Consider the following 22,051-nt stretch of genomic DNA (forward strand, 5'->3'; position numbering starts at 1 on the left):
TTTATGACACGCCCTCCAAATCACAGATAGGGTGAAACGCTGGCTGGGATTTCTTCCTATAGCTCTAGGAAAAACAGAGTTAATAAGACACATGCACCTCTAAATATATTGCCAAGTATATAAAAACTAACAATATTTCCCACATCTCAAGGACGATTTTAACCAGTTGATTCTGGGAAACTTTCACGGGAGAGTGCATCAGCCACTTTGTTAGAAGCTCCTGAGATGTGTTGGATGTCGAAATCAAAATCTTGGAGAGCTAAACTCCACCGAATAAGTTTTTTGTTATTTCCTGTGGCGGTATGAAGCCACTGTAGTGCAGCACGGTCGGTTTGCAGGTGGAAATGCTGTCCCCAAACATATGGGCGTAGCTTTTCCAGGGTGTAGACAATGGCGTAACATTCTTTTTCACTGACTGACCACTTGCTTTCCCTCTCAGACAGTTTTTTGCTGAGAAACACTACAGGGTGGAATTCTCGATCCGGTCCTTCCTGCATTAAAACTGCTCCCACACCACGCTCGGACGCATCTGTGGTTACTAGGAACGGTTTGTCAAAGTCTGGGGCCTTTAGTACAGGGTCAGACATGAGTGTCGCTTTAAGCTAGTTAAAGGCCTTCTGACACTCTTCGGTTCACTGAACGGCATTTGGCTGTTTCTTTTTGGTTAGGTCTGTCAGTGGGGTGGTGATTTGGCTGTATCGCGGTACAGATCGTCCGTAATAACCGGCCAAGCCTAAGAAGGATTGAACCTGTTTCTTTGACTTTGGGACAGGCCACTTTTGGATAGCATCCACTTTGGCCTGTAGGGGGTTGATAGTTCCTTGACCCACCTGGTGTCCAAGGTAAGTCACTCTGTTTAGGCCTATTTGACACTTCTTAGCCTTAACAGTTAGTCCTGCCTCCCTTACGCGCTCGAAGACTTTTTGTAGATGTTCCAGGTGTTCTGCCCAGGAATCCAAAAATATGGCCACATCGTCAAGGTAGGTGACTGCATATTCTCCTAAACCCTCTAGGAGACCATCTACAAGTCTTTGAAAGGTGGCGGGTGCATTCCACAGCCCGAAAGGGTGTACATTAAATTCATACAGCCTGACATGGGTGGTGAAGGCTGACCTTTGCTTGGCGGATTCATCTAGCGGTACCTAGCAGAACCCCTTGGTTAAGTCCAAGGTAGAGATGAACTGGGCCCGTCCTAGTTTCTCCAATAGTTCATCTGTGTGTGGCATTGGATAGTTGTCTGGGCGAGTTAAAGCATTTAGCTTACGTTAGTCCACGCAAAAACATATCTCTCCATCTGGTTTGGGAACTAGAACCACTGGAGATGCCCATGCACTGCCAGAGGGGTGGATTACAGCCATCTGTAACATATCCGGGATCTTCCATTCTACAGCAGTTTTAGCTTGAGGAGACACCCGGTAAGGTTGGACTTTAATTGGGTGAGCATTACCCGTGTCAATGGAGTGGTATGCCCGTTCAGTCAGTCCTAGGGTGGCTGAGAACGTCGGCACGTAGCTAGTGCACAGTTCCTTGATCTGCATACGCCCAAGGGTCATGGATAGGTTCACCTCTTCCACACCACCAGTACTTTTCCCTTTGTAGTAGACACCTTCTGGGCAAATGTGGGGAGGATATCCCATCAGATAGGCCCATCAATGGCTATTAGCCAAGATGTTTGGGGAGGCAACAACATGCTTAGGGTGACCCTAAGCCTTTGACTACCAGAAGCTAGAAGTGAAAGACCGGGGTGGCTCACTCTATAATTGCCCAGTTCTGTACACTCCCCCGAAGCTCCACTTTGGAGACAGGACATTGGGCAAGATGGGCCATGGTCTGACCCAGGATGGAAGCTCTTATATTCTTACCTGTGGTCCATTCAAATCACCATTGATACTGTTAAGTATTCCATGTTGTCCCTGGTCTGGGGAAGACATGACACAACCTTCCTAGCTCATGGTGGATGCACATACAGAGACTTTCCGTGGTATAGCAATTTCAAGATACAATTCCTAATGTTGATCAGAATTAATCCGATGTAGACACCGCTCTAAAATTGCCAAACTGGCTGATTCAGACACTTCCTCTCAGACATGCCACCAATACAATAAGACCATCACCCCAATGCTAGAAGAAGAGGAAATTGGCTGTAAAAAATTGCACACAGATGAGCTCGGTGGCATGTGCAGCTCTGTTTGCACATTTAAATGGCTTGTGGCCATCATGTCCCTGTGCAGTGGAGTGCAAAGAGTAAGCCAGAGAGGTCACCTAAGCAATGCTCAGTGCATGCTGCAATGGTCGTGGGAGGGCTGTTTGCAATGTTATGGTTATTACACTAGAACCTCCCTCTGCCCTGGCACTGCATCATGTTGCAGGACTGCACAGTGACTGGCTTGTCAAAACAAGTTTAATCCAAGGAGTGGATTTAATGCCTGTGAGCCGTTAGGGCCACTTTTGTACATGGACACACAGCATGTTACACATCCTGTAGGGAGCCCACATAGCGGTTTAGCCTGGCAGATTTCTCTAGCTCAGATGAGGAGAGAGAGACAGCTGTGATGGGCAACATCTCCCACATCTCCAGGGTAGTCTGGATCTCACAGGGTGTTAGGGGGCCCACTGGATGGATCTGTACCTAGCCTTTGATTAGATGAGTTCTCCATGGCAGATTCTTAGTGCCAAGGGAGGCCTTTATGCCTGACCCTATTGAGCTAATCACAGATAGTTTCACTGAAATAACGAAATTGCTGGGTTGAAGGAAACTGGTTATCAGATCAGGATAAAAGCTAAATGGGTCTCATACGGGAAATGTCGTTGCTGAACCAGCACACAGCAATCAACAAAGGAATAACAATGCAATACACTAGCAGAAAATGAAAGCAATAACCAGTGTGACCGTTCTTTCTCTTTGTTGTTAGCGGTATCTACAGATTAGTACACGGTGTCACAAGTGGTGATCTGGAGTTCATGGGACTCCAGCCTGATATCATTACCTAAATCTCTCTCTCTCTCTCGCTCTCTCTAAATTGTATTTCACTCACGTTCTTTGTGCTGGTAATTCTCTGCTTTCTCTTTCATGTTCAGTGCCCCTTGGCAAATTTGACCCTTCTGCGCACAACTCCAAGGAACCTCTGCCCGAGTGCCTGCTCCTTCTACGCCTGGCAGCACGGACAGGGTTGTGTCTCTATTAATGCCGTAAGGCTCAGCTACCCAAACATTGCGGACAGGTCTGTGCCTGGTCAGATGGGCGCACAGACTTTTGGTGAGTCCCAGAGGCCAGACAGACATGTCTGGGGCTGTTGCTCCCTGAATGTGCAAAAGCCTAGCCAGGCTGTTGAGTGATTTCAGTGAATAGTGAAGTGATGGGTTTGAGATAGTGAAGTACAATCCAGACTAGTGGAGGTAGGGGGCCGTCACCCTGCCCAGCAACTTTGGGTGCCTTACAATGCCTCATTGAAGTAGCTCCCACCTGGGCCACTCACTGTCTTCCAGCGTGCAAGCCACACCCTGAGTGTCTGTGTGTAACTGCAGCCTGCCAGCTACATTCTGACTCTCACCAGCCTGAGTTATCCTGCAGGATGACCCCAACACACCCCCAGTCCCAGATTTCCCTCCAGAAATGTACATCCTTGTTCTGCCCAGCCCTCTCCTGGACAGTACAAATATTTCAAGTCCATTATTCCTTTAAGGGAATAACATACCAGCTTCTTATTTTAAATAGAGAGTTAGCCAGACACTTAACTTAAACACATGGATTAGATAAAACAATAAAACAAGTTTACTAACTACAAAGAGAGAGATTTTAAGTGAGTACAAGTAATGAGGCATAGAAGACAGAAATGGTTACAAGAAAAATAAATATAAAATGCTTACTTGTGACTAACAACAAACTATATTAGATTCAGGCAAAATTTCTCACCACATTCTTCCAGCAAGGTTACTGAACAAACTCTTCAGGGCAGGAACCCCCTCCCCCAAAATCTAATGGCTGTTTCCTTTTCTCTTTTCAGGTGCAGAGAATGCAGTGGGCATGGAAAGAGAAAGAGGGGTCTCTTTGGGTGTTTTGTCCTTCCTTTTTATAGTTCCGGCCCCATCTGGAAAAACATTTCCAGCTGAGAATGAGGAGACAAAGAGTCTATGTGGAAGCATGTTTTTTTCCACCTGTTTGAACTGCCTTGTTTTCCCTTCCTGCTTGATTACTCTGTTTACTGCTTAAATGCAAATTAAGGCAAGCACATATCCTGGTCTGTTTGACCAGTTTGGTGCTACATGAGTCTGAACACATATTTTTAACAACATACAGAGGAATATTATAATCTTAAATACAATGTTGCCACACTTATTTTTTCAGGACAATACTGATCAGCAAATTATGAATTTCCAACTGACACCTTACAAGGCATACCTTGTGTAAAGCTTATTACAATAGCGTGAAGGGTGTGAATACAGGGTGTATTCCATCACAATGGGGTTACTAGGTATTCAACATATTTGCCTTTTCCTGCCATTATCACTTCATATTTTCCACAGTTCATCTGCCTTTCATCCAAGAGCTGGCGTTAGCCAGGCTGAGGCTAGTTGGGAGATGTTGCTATTGGCGTGGAGGGTAAAAGAGAAGGGTTATTTTGGTGCGAAGCTGGCATTTTACTAAGGATGTCTCAGTGGCTTCTTGTCAGTGTTAGAAAGATGGAGAGATGGGTCCAACCTTGAATCTCTTCCAGTCTGGCTTCTGATGTCTCCTCCCAGTTGAAATCGCTCACTGGGGTCTCCAATGAGGTCTTCTTAGCCAAATCTTAGGACCTTTATGTCAGTCTCATCCCACCTCAGCCTCTGCGGCTTTAAAAACTGGCATCCTCTTCTTGATATCTCACCCTCACAGGGCTTTCTGACACTGTCCTCTTCTATTTCTCTGATCACTCCTTCAACAGATCTTTCCATTTGTAATGGGGTGCACACTGCACCCCTCTGGATTCGACCCCAGTGCCCCTCTTCTCCTTGAATCAGGGGCACTTCAGTCTGGTGCAACACCTGTGTTCTTTATTCGTGATCAGTTTCCCATCACCAGTTTCCAACTATATAGAGGCTTTACAACTGTTTGGCCTACCAAAGGCCTCACCAGCAACAGATTAGGGGTCCCCTACTCCCTCTGAGCCTGACCTCCTGCTCTTAGTTTCCACCACCCTTTCTCTCACTTCCTTATTCCAGCCTTATAGCTCCTGCTAATGAGGCTGGCAGGTGTGGTCAGTTACCAGGCACACACAGGGCAGTTCATCCAGCCCCAATCAGGGAGAATGGATTGGGGCTGGAGTGCCAGGAGCAGATTTAGGGCTTCTCCAGCAGCACCCTGCCACACCATGATTCCTGGGATTTCCTTTTTACCCTTAAATTAGTGCTACATACTCCCAGGGCTTGCACACAATTAGTGTGTGGCAAACTGGGGTGTAGATCTATTATGCAGTAGCCTGCCACAAACTAACTGGCCACGTGGACCCTGCTACCATGCTCTGAAAGTGCTCAGTGTTCACAGGATTGCCGCAGAAAAAGTAATTGCAATTGCTATCAGCGGAGGCACCTTTAATATGAAAAAGACTAAGGAGGAAGCAAGGTCTGTTAACAGCTCGAGTTTGTTAGACTGCAGGATGTGGTGTATTGAAAACCATATTAAAATTATAAACTGTCACACCAAGGCCTGGTCTATGCTACCACTGTAGGCCAATCTAAGGTATGTTACTTCAGTTAGGTAAATAACGTAATGTAAGTTGACGTACCTTAGATTGACCAGCAGCAGTGTCCACGCTATGCTATGACAGCGAGAGACACTGTCCCGGGTTCACAGCTTCTGCCTCTTGTAAAGGTGGATTACAGACGTTAACAGGAGATGCTCTCCCATCGATTTAGCACGTCTTCACCAGACCCACTAAATCGATGCCACTACATTGATGGCAGTGGTGCCAATTTACCGCAGTAGTGAAGAAATGCGCTAAGTTTCAAGGGTTTTTCTGGTCCTGCTTGCAGGCAGGGGGCTCTGGAGGGTACCATCTGAGTCAGTCTGCACAAAGCCAGCCTAGATCAAGATGCAGTGTGTTGTACTCCTCTGCCTTAGGGAGCAGCCTGCTTTGTCTCTCTCTGGTTTTGGTTCTGTGTGTTATTATTATGAATTTTAAGAAATAAAGTCATGCTACATTGCAGCCTTCTAGCAAGAGTATTGTATATTTTTATGTAACTTTGCTGTGTGTGTGTGCCATGCACGTAACATGGGGCATGCTTCAAGAAGTACTTTTTCTCCCTAGTTTGTGAGGTGATAGACACTGGGCCAGACTGGGTGTGGGATTCTGGGGATTGTGTGTGTGGTTGATTAATTTCAGACATTTATATTATCACTCAGTATTAGAGTTGGTGTCAGGGAACTGGGAATTTTCGTGTATCTTTAAAAAAAATTGGCAGATGCTGGGATGCTGGATGAGCCTCTCTTTTATTTCTGCTCATCTATATCTAAATAAATCAGTGAAATAGTTAGGAAGTTGGATGGAGAAGTGTGTGAGCATGCATGTGTGTGTACATGCTGGGGATTTCTGGAGGGGGGGAGAGGGAAATGTGTGCATGTATGTGCCAGGAACTTGTGGGGGAGAAGAGGAAGAGAGAAGAAATTAAAGGAGAAGGGAGGATTTTCTACAATAATTTGAAAGTTTGCTAAAAGTGTCTCTCTCCTCTCCCTCTGTGATTAAAATGTGTTGATGCATCCACAGACTGTCAGTGGCCTGATCTGTCCCAATCAGTTCCATGATTCTAGGAAATGGGTTGACTTCTGTAGCCACCAGCTCTCATTGCCCTACTCAACTCTGAGTCCCAGGAGTCTGAGCCCTTGGGGAGAGGCAGGGAGGATGTGGGGCAGGGGTAGGAGGGGGAACCAGAGGGGAAAAGTCCAGAGTGGGGAGGGCAAGGACACAGACGGGTGAAGTGGAAAAATACAGGAAAGAGGACAAAGGGGAAGGGGCAAGAGAATGAGATAAAAAGAGAGACTCAGTGAAGAGCTCAGTTCCACTTTCAGCAAATAGCCAAGACACGATGCCTAAGACCTTGAAAGATGCCCTGCAGAGGGCTCTGGATGAGCTGGGGAAAGAGGAGTTTGAGCGATTCAAGTCCAAACTAAACAACCTTCCGGAGGTGCCCCAGGGCTGTAGCAGAATTCCCAAGGGGAAGCTGGAGGAGGCAAACTGCCTCGTGGTGTGTGACCTGATCGTGAATTACTGCACCACGGGGGCGGCTCTTCAGGTGGCCATCAACATCCTCAGAGGAATCAACCACAACGAGCTGGTCTCAAAACTTGAGACACTCGTGTATAAGCCGAGCTGGTGAGTAGATTCCCTCTTTCTTTGGGGGCTCAGCATCTTTACCTGCTCTTTGGCTAGTTAATTGTTCCCAGGCAGGGCCCTGCCATTCTCTCTGGAGAGAGGTGGCAGCTGCAGCAGAGCCCGATTTGCAGGGATCTCTGCTCAGAGATTCTCCAGGTTAGAGAGAGCCCGGTGCTAGGGGGCTGCAATATACAGCAGGTCTGTGGGGGCAGGTGGGAGACCAGGAGCCAAGTCCATCCCTTGTGTGACTGCATAGACCCCAGGTTAGAATTAAATGGTTTCCCAGCCATATTTCTGACAAGAGAAAATGTAGGAACATAGAAATTGCCAGACTAGATCACACCTGTGATCCATAAACCATCAACGGGGCCAGCACCAGCTGCTTCCGAGAGCCCCCTGTGAGGTGATTATGGAAAGCTGGATGGAGCCGGCACCCCCTAGCTAGGAAAGGTCCTGTATTCCGTTTCCCACCACCCTGAGTCGACCAGTCCCCAGCCCTGGGGCTGGATTGGATCCAGTATCCTAGAGATGAAAGGCCTGTATCTCATTCCTGACTTACCCAAAGTTCTCCTGGGGTAAGTTTGCCTGGGTGTGTGAAATACACAGACACCAGCTACCTGAGAACATTCACTGGCTATTTGGTTTGGGACTTTTGTACCTACCCTTGGTCTTCAGCTGTGTAAGACATGTTGTTGTCTGAAATCAAGCCACCGAATCTCATGAGCTGTCCTGTCAGCTGATGATGGTTTGCCCTTTTGACAGGTTTGCAGGAGAAATTTATCAAGTCTCTTGGCATTTCTGAGGCCAGGCTCAGGGTGGGAGGGTTTCCTGTGAAAGCAGAAAGTGATCAGTGCGTTCAGAACTGGCCCTGGCCCTGGCCCTAACATTGCTATTTAATTACATTAGCACATAGGGGCTGCAACTGAAAATAGGGACCCTGTTGTGCAGGATCTGCTGGTTCTGATAAGTTCTCACCTCTGTGACATTCTCATGAATGGAATCTTCTTCAGGACTTTCAAGAAGAAAGGCCCAGTGCTATTCCCAACAGAAACCGCCGGCAGTGCCCCATCACTGCCAGTGGTTTCATAGGCATTGGTGATCTGGCATTTCAAACTGGGGACCGTGGTGGGGCAGATTCCCATCCTGGTGAGGAAGGGGTTAAAGAGCTTCTCTGGACACAATCAGCCCCAACCCAGCATACCTGAGAGGCTGGTCAGGCTTGGTGAAGGGCGGCTCCGTAAATTGGAGGGTCCCAGCCTTGGACTCAGCTTTTCACGGGCTGCAGAAGCATCCTGAGGTGGGTTTTTTTTTTGTATGTGACTATTTTAAATGTCTCCCTCCCCATCACCCCGTGCTCTGGTAAGGGGGAAGATATCCGGAGTAGTACAACTAGAGGTCTGCGCTCCTGTCTCCAAGGCAACCCCACAGCAGTTCTGTGGTCCAGAAAGGGGCCTCTGAAACAGGAACGGGACACCACCCTCTCCCCAAGGGGGCCCCTGAGAGGTATAAACACACTGAGTTTACATTGCATCTGAACTGAAGGTGACCCCGGGTGTAAGAGCAGACCTCCTGATAAGGTAGGAAGCCAACACTTAGATCGTTTAATAGCATCCTCTGGGCAAGAAAGGTTCTGCAGGTGGCTGCACCTTCCCAGTGATGGTGCACATCCAAAAGGGAGGAATGGTCTGGTGTTACCTTCTTCACACCTTACCCAACACGGACAACTAAGTGCAAGGAAACTCTTGCACTGACTGGAGCCGTACAGTCATCAGTGTCCTAGTATGTAAATGCAATCCTGAACCACCTGAGGTCACACCCAAAGGAGACCTAGAGGTGACAGAGACATTTTATGACACTTGCTTGAGTTTCACCATCTCTGGAACTGCTCAGAAATGTGCAGAGACCAGACCCTCTGGGCTTGCAACTGTACAATGCCTGGGTCCTCATGCAGCATAACAAGTCCAAGACTGTCAGTCAAGATGTACTCTCTATCCACACCCAACGGCATGATTCCCAAGGGCATCCTCTAGAGATGAGTGCAATCACCAATGGAAGTGTCAAAGAAACCAGGAAGGATCTCTAGAAATATAGACTGTGCCAACTTCAAGAACAGCTTTGGCTCACAGATGCCATGGCGATGGAAGAAAAGAAACAACTGGCCTAGACCTGAAGAAGAGCTCTGTGGAGCTTGAAAGCGTGTCTCTCTCAGCAACAGAAGTTGGTCCAATGAAAGATATTAGCTCACCCACCTTGTCTCTCTAATATCCTGGGACCAACATGGCTACAACAGCACTGCAAACAAATCTAAAAAAGCAGTCAGATGCGGGGAGAGATTCCCTTCAAAAACTCTCTCCAGAGCAAAGGAAAGGGAACAAGGGATGGTGTTAAAAGGAAAGCCTTATTTCATAGTTTCCACTTCAAATGCTTTAAGAGAAGGTTACTCACCTTGTGCAGTAACTGAAGTTCTTCAAGATGGTTGTCCCTGTGGGTGCTCCACGTTAGGTGTCTTGGTGTCCTGCACTTCTAGTTGGAGACGTGTGGTAGCAGTGCCCAGGTTGGCCACGCGCATGCGGCAGCTGTCTCATGCCGCTCCGAGCGGCTACCCCATGAGCTCAGCCAACCGCCACCCAGATCCTTCTCTACCCCAGAGGATCAAGCCAAAACTCAGAAACAGAGGGGAGGAGGGTGGGTAGTGGAGCATCCACAGGGACAACCATCTCGAAGAACCTCAGTTATTGCACAAAGTCAGTAACCTTCTCTTCTTCTTCGAGGAGCGTCCCTGTGGGTGTTCCACTTTAGGTGACTAAAGAGAAGTGCCTCTCGGTGGAGAGGAGGGCTTTGGAGTTGATGTATATACGGTGGAGAGCACCGATAGACCAAAGTGAGCGGCTGCAGCTGACTGCTGTTCCAGGGCATAATGTTTGGTGAAAGTATGGCCCAGGTAGCTGCTTTACAAATATCCATTATGGGTACATGTTTGAGAAAGGCTATCAATGTGGACATAGCTCTAGTGGTGTGTGTGCGAAGTCTGGAAGGAGCTTGCAGATTGTAATTTTGGTAACATAGGTTGATACAATTAGAGATCCATTTAGAAAGTCTCTGTTTGCAAATGGTATGGCCTCTTAATAGTTCTGTTGTGGATACGAATAGCCTGTGTGATTTTCTGAATGTTTTTGTCCTCTCTCTATAGGACGCCAGCACTCGGCGGACATCTAACATGTGAAGGGACGCCTCCCTGTTATCAGCATGCGGCTTGGGAAAGAATACAGGTATGTAAATAGCCTGGTTGAGATGGAAGAGGGAGGCGACCTTGGGTATGAATTTAGGGTGCGGGCATAGGATGACTTTGTCCTTGAGGAATGAGGTATAAGGTGGGTGTGCCATCAGGGCACCCAACTCTCCCATCCTTCATGCTGATGTGATAGCTACTAAAAAGGCAACCTTATTGGATAAGTGTAGGAATTAGCAGGTCACTAGCAGTTCAAAGGGATTGCCCAGGAGGGCACCGAGAACATAGGGAACAACAAAGAGAGCACAAACAAAACTCCCCCCCCAGCCCCCTGATTTGAAAGTATCTTCTTTTCCCATTGGTCCCTCTGGTCAGGTGCCAGCTAGGTTAATTGAACTGATTAACCCCTTACAGGTAAGGGGATTCTGTACCTCTGGCCAGGAAGGATGTTATGTTACTGCATACATAAAGGTTGTTACCTTCCCTTTATATTTATGACACACCCCACAAATCACAGATGATGCTGGACAGCCTATTCCACACTGGCTGGGATTTCTTCCTGGAGCTTTGGGAGAAAACAGAGTTAATAAGACACATGCACCTTTAGATATACTACTGATAATATAAAAATTAACAATATTTCCCACATTTCAAGGATGATTTTAACCAGTTGATTCTGGGAAACTTTCACGGGAGAGTGCATCAGAAGTGTTAGAAGCTCCTGAAATGTGTTGTATTTCAAAATCAAAATCTTGGAGAGATAAACTCCACCGAAGAAGTTTTTTGTTATTTTCCTTGATGGTATGAAGCCACTTCAGTGCAGCATGGTCGGTTTGCAGGTGGAAACGCCGTCCCCAAATGTATGGGTGTAGCTTTTCCAGAGCATACACAATGGCGTAACATTCCTTCTCTGTGATTGACCAGTGGCTTTCCCTTTCAGACAGTTTTTTGCTGAGAAACACTACAGGGTGGAATTCTTGATCAGGTCCTTTCTGCATTAAAACTGCTCCCACACCATGCTCGGACGCATCTGTGGTTACTAGGAACGGTTTGTCAAAGTCTGGGGCCCTTAGCGCAGGGTCAGACATGAGTGTCGCTTTAAGCTGGTTAAAGGCCTTCTGACACTCTTCAGTCTACTGAACTGCATTTAGCTGTTTCTTTTTGGTCAGGTCTGTCAGTGGGGTGACGATTTAGCTGTAGTGTAGTACAAATGGCCTGTAATATCCAGCCAAGCCTAAGAAGGATTGGACCTGTTTCTTTGACTTCGGGACAGGCCACTTTTGGATAGCATCCACTTTGGCCTGTAGGGGGTTGATAGTTTCTTGACCAACATGGTGTCCACGGTAAGTCACTCTGTTCAGTCCTATTTGACACTTTTTACCCTTAACAGGTAGTCCGGCCTGCCTTATGCACCTGAAGACTTTCTGGAGATGCTCCAGGTGTTCTGCCCATGAATCAGAAAAGATGGCCACATCATCAAGTTAGGCAACTGCAGATTCTCCCAATCCTGCTAGGAGACTATCTACAAGTTTCTGGAAGGAGGCAGGTGCATTTCGCAGACTGAAAGGGAGCACATTAAATTCATACAGCCCCTTATAGGTGATGGAGGCGGACCTTTCCTTGGTGGGTTCATCAAGCGATACTTGTCAGTACTCCTTGGTTAAGTCCAAGGTAGAGATGAACTGGGCCCATCCCAGTTTCTCCAATAGCTCATCTGTGCGTGGCACTGGATAGTTGTCTGGCATTTTAGTCACAGCATTTAGCTTATGGTAGTCCATGCAAAAACATACTTCCCCATCCGGTTTGGGAACTAGAACCACTGGAGATGCCCATGCACTGCCAGAGGGGCAGATTACACCCATTTGTAGCATATCCTGGATCTTCCATTCTATAGCAGTTTTAGCTTGAGGAGACACCCGGTAAGGTCGGGCTCTAATTGGGTGAGCATTACCTGTGTCAATGGAGTGGTATGCCCGTTCAGTCAGTCCTGGGGTGGCTGAGAACGTCGGCGCGTAGCTAGTGCACAGCTCCTTGATCTGCTATCGCTGCATACGCCCAAGGGTCATGGAGAGGTTCACCTCTTCCACGCCACCAGCACTTTTTCCTTCGTAGTAGACACCTTTAGGCCACTCAGCGTTGTCTCCTCCCTGGGATGTAAACTGACAAACCTTTAATTTTCTGGAATAACAGGGCTTTAGAGAATTAACATGGTACACTTTAGGTTTTAGGTTTGAGGTGGGGGATGCTATGAGATAGTTAACAGCTCCCAGGCGCTCTTGGACTGTAACTGGCCCTTCCCATGATGCTTCCATCTTATGCGTCTGGAGCACCTTCAAGACCATGACCTGGTCTCCTACTTCGAAGGAACATTCTCTGGCATAGTTATCATACCAGGCCTTTTGCTCTTCCTGAGCACCTTTAAGTTTTCTCTACCAAAGGCTAAAGAGGTTCGGAGAGTGTTTTGTAGGTTGGTTACAAAGTCCAGAATGTTAGTTCCTGGAGAAGGCGTAAACCCCTCCCATTGCTGCTTCACCAACTGCAATAGCCCCTTAACCTCGCAGCCATACACAAGTTCAAATGGTGAAAACCCTAAACTGGGATGTGGTACTGCCCTGTAGGCAAAGAGCAACTACTGCAACACTAGGTCCCAATCATTGGAGTGCTCATTTATGAATTTACGTATCATCGCCCCCAAAGTTCCATTAAATTTCTCCACCAGGCCATTTGTTTGATGATGGTAAGGGTTGGCAACAAAGTGATTCATCCCATGAGCTTCCCAAAGGCTTTTGATGGTTCCTGCCAGGAAATTAGTTCCTGAATCCATAAGGATGTCGGAGGGCCAAACTACGAGGGCCATTAAATGTCTGTTAATGCCTGGCATACACTTTTAGCCCTGGTGTTGCTTAGAGCTACTGCTTCCAGCCATCGGGTGGCAAAATCCATGAAAGTCAGTATGCACTGCTTTCCTCTGGGTGTCTTTTTCAGAAAAGGACCCAGAATATCCACAGCTACTTGCTGAAATGGAACTTCAATGATGGGGAGTGGCTGGAGAGGGGCTTTGACCAGGTCTTGGGGTTTTCCCACTCTTTGGCACACCTCACAAGACTGGACATAAGTAGAAATGTCCTTGCCCATTCCCTCCCAGTGGAATGGCTTCCCCAAATGGTCTTTGGTCCTGTTCAGCACAGCATGGCCACTAAGATGATTGTGGGATAAGCTCAAGATCTTTACCCGGTACTTAGTTGGAACTACCAACTATCTTTGAGGATGCCAGTCTTCCTGGTGCCCACCAGAAAGAGTTTCCTTGTATAAAAGTCCTCTTTCTTCAACAAACTGGGATCGATTAGAAGAACTGAGAGGTGGTGGGTTACTCTGTGCCGCCGTCCAATCTCCCTGGAGGCTTTCACCTCCTTCCTTCTTGGCCTGGAACTGTTCCCTCGATGCTGGAGACGTCAGTTCCTCACTGGATTGTGGACTTGGGCTTGATCCCTCTGGAAGCGATGTAGAGTTTGACTTGAAGGGTTGAATTGTCACTTGGGCCTCTGGGTTGATGAATTTGGGGTCCACTAAGGATTGGTGGATAGCTGACACCTGTGCTCCAGTGTCCCTCCACACAATAAACTTCTTCCCACCCACTCTCACAGTTTCCCTTCCCTCTGAGGGTATCTGGGAGGCATCTGGGCCTGAGGACCTTTGGTGTGACCCTAGTGCCATGAACTGTAATGTGTTGGGGTTCTTCGGACAGTTGGCCTTTACATGCCCCAGATCATTACATTTAAAACATCGCCCAGCTGACTGGTCACTGAGATGAGGTGGGTTGCTGGAGAATGGTATGGTGGGACGATTAGGTGTCTGGTGTTTTCCTTGGGGAGTAGGTGGGGCCTTGGGCTGGCCCCAGTGGTAGGGTGTGGTCTAGGGGTGTCCCTTCTGATAATTGCTCCAACTGCTACTAGCTTTCTTTTTTTCCACCACCTCCACCCATTTGGTTCCAATCTCCCCCGCTTCGATTACAGTTTTGGGCTTCCCATCTAGGAGGTACCTTTCTATTTCCTCAAGAATACCCTCTAAGAACTGCTCCATTTACACTAGGAGAGACAGATCTTCCAGAGATTTAACACTTGCTTCTGATTTCCAGGTATCCCAATTTTTGACAATGTGGTAGGCGTGTCAGGAAAATGTTACTTCTGGTTTCCACCTTCGGGCTCTGAACCGCCGACAGGTATGCTCAGGTGTTAGCCCCATTCTAATTCTGGCCTTTTTCTTTAAAAGGTTGTACTCATTCAAGTGTTCTTTAGGCATTTCAGCTGCCACCTCTGCTAAGGGTCCACTGATCTGTGGCCTCAACTCCACCATATACTAGTCTGTAGGGATGTTGTACCCAAGGGAGGCTCTTTCAAAATTTTCTAAGAAGGCCTCTGTATTATCACCTACCTTGTATGTGGGGAATTTCTTGGAATGGGGAGCAGTACCTGGTGAAGGACTGTTAGGGTTACCTGCTGGACCCAGCTTAGCCCTTTCCGGCTCTATTTTCGTCTCCAAGAGCTTCACCTCTTTATTCTCCCTCACTTCCAACTCCAAGTGCTTTAATTCCATTTGTCTTTCGTGTTTGTTCTGTTTTTCTTCAGCCTCCAATCTGGCTAATTCCAGTTTTTTCTGGACCTCACTGTCAGTCATTTTTGCTAACTTTCCTGCCCTTACTGTAGCCTATCCCAAGAGCTAGGGGGAAAAAACAGCTTGTGAATACCCTTGCTGTAGCTTAACTACTCTGCCCTCAGGCAAAAAACAAAAAACTCCAGCTGCTCTCAGTTTAAAAAAAAAAGTGCCCTTTAAAAAAAAAAACCTCCCTGGTTTTCAAGCAGCCAAAAGGAGAAAAGTGTCCTTTTAAAATCCTGAGGTCTGTGCTTCTGGTTCAAAATGATCCCACCACTCTGCCACCATGTCAGGGGTCTCCCCCCCACACTCTGAACTCTGGGGTACAGATGTGGGGACCCGCTTGAAAGACCCCTACGCTTATATTCTACCAGCTTAGGTTGAAACTTCCCCAAGGCACAAATTCCTTTCCTTGTCCTTGGATGGTATTGCTACCACCACCAAGTGATTTACACAACAATTCAGGGAAGGGTCACTTGGAATCCCTATCCCCCCAAAATATTCCCCGAAGCCCTTTCACCCCCTTTCCTGGGAAGGCTTGAGAATAATATACCAACCAATTGCCTTAGCAATGAGGCACAGACCAGACCCTTTGTCTTCAGGACCCTGAAACAAATCAGGTTCTTAAAAGAAAAACTTTATTTATAAGGAAAAAAAATAAAAGAATCACACCTGCAAAATCAGGATGGAAGGTAACTTTACAGGATAAATAAAAAGATTTAAAACACAGAGGACTCCCCTCTGGACTCAACTTCACAGTTACAAAAACAGGAATAAAACTACCTCTGCAGCACAGGAAAATTCACAAGCTAAAACAAAAGATAACCTAACGCATTTCCTTACCCTACTTACAGTTTCTATAATTTTAGATGGAATATTCCAGGTATATTTTCAGGAGATGTTGTACCTCCTTGGCTTCTCTCTCCATCTGGAGAGGGAACAACAAAGAGAGAGCCCAAACAAAACCTTCTCCCCCCAGATTTGAAAGTATCTTCTTTCCTCATTGGTCCTTCTGGTCAGGTGCCAGCTAGGTTATTTGAACTACTTAAACCCTTACAGGTAAGGCAATTCAGTACAGCTGCCAAGGAGGGATTTTATGCTACCCTTCTCTCTATATTTATGACAATCCCCTACCCAGGGAGAAGGGCCCAGCTGGGCTGATGGGATGGGGTGCAGGGAGAGAAGCTGCTGCCAGGGCTAAGGGCCTGGAAAAGCCTGAGCTGTGGCCTAGAGCTGGGCCCTGCTGGAGCCCCAAGGAGCCCAGATGAGCCAGGGAAAGGCCTCAGGCCCATCTCAGGGGAGAAGGGAAAATGTCCATCACCGTCTGGGGTTGGGAAGTCACTGGGGAGATGGGTGAGTTCTTGCTGGTTAATGAAGCCCATTTGTGCCCCCTGGACTGAACTACCCCTGCTGTCCATAACTCCCCACCCCGAACTGCCCCATCCCTAAATTTCCCTGACCCTACACCCTTCTTTGATTCCCCTCCCTCCCTCAGGCTCCCTGGGGTAATTTCACTGTGTTGTTTTAACTGGCAACCCAAGGACATGCTGAGCTCCCCTGCCCTCTGTGAGGAACTGGGGGCTCTGCCTGTAAAACTTCTGAATAGTGGCTGATTTGATGAAATTGTATTGTGACATTGTTGCGTCATGGAAAGCCTATGTGCCTGGGGATCCCAGGTGAGTTAGCAGGGCTGTGTCACATCTCTGCCAGGCCCGAGACAATGGTGAGTGATCAGCACCCAGTGATGGTCTTTCCAAAGTTAAACATCTGTGTCTGAAGGGAGGAGGGTTGGAAGTACTGGAAAGTTAGTTAGAGTTGCCAGATGTCTGGTTTTGGACTGGAAAGTCTGGTCTAAAAGGGAACCCAGCAGTGTCCAGTCAGCACTGTTGACCGGACACCAAAAGTCAAGTTACCAGTCCATGGGTGTGGGGGAGGTACAAGTTTATCAACCCACGCCAGCCATGGGTGTAATTTGCAGGGAAGCATTGCCCCCCCCCCCCAACCGTGTATTTCTGCAAGTGCCAAGCAGGGCTTACTCTGATCAGTCTGTTGGGAGGGAAGGGGCCTCTGTCCTTCCCATGCTGTGCTGGCTCACTCCACCCCTCCCCACAGCTGAGGGTGGCAGCTCCAGAACGCTGCCTCCTGGGTCCTAGTGCCCATTATCATCCTCTTTTGTGTGTGCTGGGTCCTGTTTCCATACAATGGTGAGTGCTCATGGGGGGAGAAGGGCAAGGGGGTGGGATGGGGTTGGAGGAAGAGGCAGTGGGGAAGGAAGGGGGATGGGGCAGGGAAGAGGAGATGGGAGTGGGAATGAGGCACTGGACAGTGTGGAGAGGAAAGGGGATGGGTTGTGGAGAGGAAGAAGGAGGGGATGGGGCAGGGGAAGAGAAAGGGATAGGGGATGGGGAGTGGGATGGGGTGGGGACAATGGGGAGAGGAAAGGGGATGGAGCGGAGAGAAGAAGGAGATAGGGGGTAGGGCAGGGGAAGAGAAGGGGATAGGGTAGGGTTGCCACCTGTCTGGGTTTTACCCAGACAGTCTGATTTTTGGCTTCTGTGTCGGATGCCATTTAGGGTTGACAGGTGTCTGGGTTTCAGGACCTGGCAACTGTAAATGGCACCTGAACCACAAGTCTGGTTACTGCGGGGTGGGGCCAAGTGCCGGGCCATTAACTCACACCAGCCCCTGCTCAGCTGGGGTTGCCTCCTACCTGCAGGCAGGCTTGAGCCGATACAGTGAGTGACAGGGGAGGAGGAAGAGGAGCCAGTGATGGGGGTGGCCCTTGGGGGGGGGGGGGGAAGGCAGACAAGGGCGGGGCCTTGGGGAAAGAGGCGGAGCAGGGGTAGGGAATTGGGGGAAAACATGGGGTGGGGCCTCGGGGGGGGGTCCAGTTTCCAGCATTTATAAAGCTGGCAACCTTAAATAGTTACCAAAGAGACCAAAAGCAGCAGGTGGGTAGGTGACCCCAGCAAGAATCTATAAAGGGAGGCACAGGGGATGAGAGCCATCTTGTACTGGAGTCAGATGAAGCAGGCTGCTGCAGGGCGGTAGGCAGTGGGGTAAAAGACCCTGCCTGCCTGAGGGAATATAGATGCTCCCCAAGGGCTCCCAAGTGAAGGGTGAACTAGCGCCAGACATTGTGTCTGGGATGGCTGACTGTTCTGTGTGGTCTGTGCTCTCTTGGGCCTTACGCGCTTTCTGTTTAATCCTATAAAGTTGATAGATTGAATACAGAGTGTATGTGTGAGTGTGCACAAATGCATGTGTGTGTCTATGCACACATGCGCACTGACTGATTCACAATGGCTGTGTGCCCGAGGGAGTGAAGTGCAGACCAGAAGCTTCACATCTCTGGGTGCCGTTCCGGGACAGGGGGTGTTTGAGTAGGGGGCAGGCTGAAGGATCAGCGCTGTGTGAAGCAGGGCTGGGCGGCTGCACCGTGGCTCTGATGCTCAGAAGGGGGGTGACAGGTAGCACGTCTCTGTCCTGGGGGCGGGGCGTAGGGCAATGGTTCTCAACCAGGGGTACACGTACCATAAAGGGTATGCAGAGGTCTTCCAGGGGGCACATCAACTCATCCAGATATTTGCTTAGTTTTACAACAGGCTACATAAAAAGCACGAGCGCAGTCAGTACAAACTAAAATTTCATATGGACAATGTCTTGTTTACACTGCTCTATAGACGACACACTGAAATGTAAGTACAATATTTATGTTCCAATCAATTTATTTGAAAAATGAAAAAGTAAAAGCAATTTTTCAGTAATGGTGTGCTGTGATACTTCCGTATGTTTATGTCTCATTTTGTAAGTTTAAGTGAGGTATAAACTTGGGGGTACACAAGACAAATCAGACTTTTGAAAGGGGTGCAATAGTCTGGAAAGGTTGAGAGCCACTGGCCTAGGGGGCCCGAGATTGGGGCAGCGGCAGGACTCCATTCAGGTCTCAAAAGTTTAATGCACCCCAGGGGATTGAGAGTACAGAGGCTTGGATCCCCCTCACAGCTGCCCTAGTGGGTGGCCAGGAAGGGGCATTCAATCTGAGACACACACACAGCCCCCGGCTCCCTTGTGTCAGGTCACCCCAGGGACATTTCCAGTGCCCCTCCCACCACAGGGCCACCTGAGCCCTCGTTAGCCCCAGGGGATGGGGATGGGGCTTATTTGCATAGAGGAGGCTGGAGGCATTAATCTCACTTGTAAAGTCTGTATTCCATGCTACAAGACAATATGTAAGTTTTGCTTTATAACTTGGAAAATGTTTTCTCTGGACTTGTGAACCCAGGCCCAGGAATTGTCCCCCCTACCCCTGTACCCATCCAGGAGGGCTATCAAAATTTAGGTGGGCCATTATAAGACAAAAGCTTTGCTAATTGCTCCATCCACCCATGGAGAAGTATGTGCAGAAGGCCTCTTCCCATCTGCTATAAGATAGAAATGAAAACAGGTGGCATGAAGATTTTTCATCTCTTTGATGTTTGAATTCTCAAAGGGCCAGAGAAACCAAACTGAAACCAGAGATCCCCAGTGGCTGCCTCATGGGTCTGCCCTGGAAGACACTTGGAATAGTCGCTCACTACAACTCTGTCACTCTTAGGATTTAGAGGTGACTCATTGGTTTGTATATGTTTGCTTTCTTTAACCTGTGCTTAGTTCTCTTACTTCTCTTTCCTAGTTAAACTATCTACAGTTTTATTATTACAGTATTGGCTGCAGGGGTTGTTTTTGGTGTAAGATCTAGGGTACCAATTGAGCTGGAGTAAAGGACAGGTCTGTTGGGACTGAAAGCAACCAGAATATTGTCTGTTTTTTGGTGTAAATGATCATTTATCACTAAGTCAAGTTTGCCTGGAGAGTCTAAGGGGACTGTCTGGGACTCCATAGTAAGACTCTTATGGTGATCCAGGAGTTCACATTTGTTACTGGCTTGGTAAAATCTAATTCTAGAACATACCACCAGTTTAAGGCATTTGGTTCACGGTCATGAGCCACTCCAGACAGGGACTTACCCTGTCTAGCTTCAGGCCTGCCACTGTCTCAGTTTACCTTCTAATCTTACCTAAAACAAGCCACCATAGCGGCTGTTTTCACAATGCTGCTCCCCTAATGTTCTTCATTATCAGAAAGTAAAAGTCCAAGCCTTCCAGCCCTCTTCCCCTGGATCAATTAGTCCTTTCAGTTTAAAATGGTTTCCCCTTTTTTATAGCCCAGTCTCCTGCTCAATGTTCTTGGTAGCCTTGCCAGCTGAGGCTAATGCCTCAACAAGCTCTGGCTCCTTGCAGGTCTTTCTGCAGGCTTCAGAGAGTTATCAGGTGCCATCAGTGCAGCAGGCTCCCTACCCCAGACTCTCCCAGAGGGAGCTCAGGCTGCCCTTATGCTCTCCGCAGACTGCTTTCTAGTCACAAGCTCCCATCATATGGTCCTGGGCGTCACTCCGTTCACCTGGGAAGGTGGGCTAAGGTTAGCACATTGCAGCTGAGCCCCAGCCCCCCAAAGAACCAGTGCATGCTGTGACATGGGAATAATAGTTCCCTAGTTCATCAGGGGGCCCCCTCAGTTGATGTCTGTGACTTACTCAGCTAATACTGTGATCAGCACCAGAGGAATTCCTGCCTGGGAAACAGATTCCTGCTCCGGGGTCAGCCCTGGGAGCTGTGCTGTGGTGATATGCGACTTCTGCTTCTTCAGGGACGTGCTGTTGTAATTGCATGGAAAGGCTCGCACTGAATCTCGCTAACATTTCTTCAGACAAATGGAGAGACCTCGCTGGACCAGCTGTGATCAGTTCATTTCTGTCGGGAGTGCGCTCATCTTCAGATGGGCGATCCCAACTGCACTGCAGAAAAACGGCTACATATGGAATCAGTGCCAGCTGGAATTCTCCTGCAGAACATAATAGAGATTTAGGACTCCACTGGATGGAGCTGTCCTGTGCACTCAGCACATCTTGCTGCTCACTATGGCCCAGATCCACAAAAGTATTTAGGCTCCTAATTCCCATTGATTTCACCAGGAATTTGACATCCAATACTTTTGAGATGTGGGCCCATGTGACTCCTGTCTTACCAGGGGATGGGGAGGGGAAGGAACCGCTCAGTGCACACACATTGTAAAGCTTTTGGCTTTGTGTGTGAATTATTTGTAACAATGGAAGAGGACCCCAGATCTGTCTAAGACAGGGGTGCTTTCGGAAAGAGAATGCTCTACTGAAAATGCCAACTATTGAGGAGAGAGACTGATCATTTTACTGTAATGTCTGTTAGTTCTTGCAAAGGCCTCAGACCCTGGAGAGCTGAGCATGGGAGAGAAAGATAAAAACCCTTCCAGGAAAAGGCCACAGCCTGATGTCCTGAAATAGTCAGATCGAAGAGATGGAAATTGAAGCCAAGAGGGAGTAAATGGAAGCTCCACCCAACCCTCACTCACCTGGTATCCGTCTCAAGCTTTCCTGCCAGCTCATTCTGGTTGATTCCCTTTAGGGCTTGAATGGCTACCTCAGCAGCCCCATCCATCTTGTAGTACTGTACCAGCAGGTCACACACGGTCAGGGAGTTGGCCTCCTCCAGCATCCCATTGGGGATCCTCTTGTACCCCTCTGGTAGCTTCATATGGTTCAATTTGGACTTGAATCTCTTGATATCTGCACTCCCCAGCTCATCCAGAGTCTCCTGCAAGGCATCTCTCAAGGTCTCAGGCATCTTGTCTCGGATGTTTGCTGAAAACAGAGCCTTGTCTGTCACTATGTCTCTACTTTTATGCTTTCCAGTGCATCCCTCATCCCTCAGCCTCTGTTTCTCCACCTTCTCCCAGCTCCTCTTCCTCACCC

General features: G+C 48.2%; 1 protein-coding gene across 6 annotated transcripts in view; it reads right to left on the minus strand.

Moving 5' to 3' along the window:
- LOC140912354 (uncharacterized) overlaps positions 1-22,051 on the minus strand; it is a 121,957-nt gene that overhangs the window by 29,879 nt on the left and 70,027 nt on the right. For 3 of the 6 annotated variants that reach the window (XM_073346609.1, XM_073346610.1, XM_073346608.1), the window contains 2 exons: positions 21,652-21,940; positions 16,711-21,108 (listed from right to left, as the gene is read on the minus strand). In XM_073346609.1, coding sequence (XP_073202710.1) covers positions 21,039-21,108; positions 21,652-21,940 — 359 coding nt within the window. In that variant the 3' untranslated portion in view covers positions 16,711-21,038. Of the gene's footprint in view, positions 1-16,710; positions 21,109-21,651; positions 21,941-22,051 lie in introns of those variants that run through there. The other 3 variants (XR_012159273.1, XR_012159274.1, XM_073346611.1) reach the window with 3 other exon arrangements.

The sequence above is a fragment of the Lepidochelys kempii genome, chromosome 6 (assembly GCF_965140265.1).
Source record: "Lepidochelys kempii isolate rLepKem1 chromosome 6, rLepKem1.hap2, whole genome shotgun sequence".
Classification (NCBI taxonomy): Eukaryota; Metazoa; Chordata; order Testudines; family Cheloniidae; genus Lepidochelys; species Lepidochelys kempii.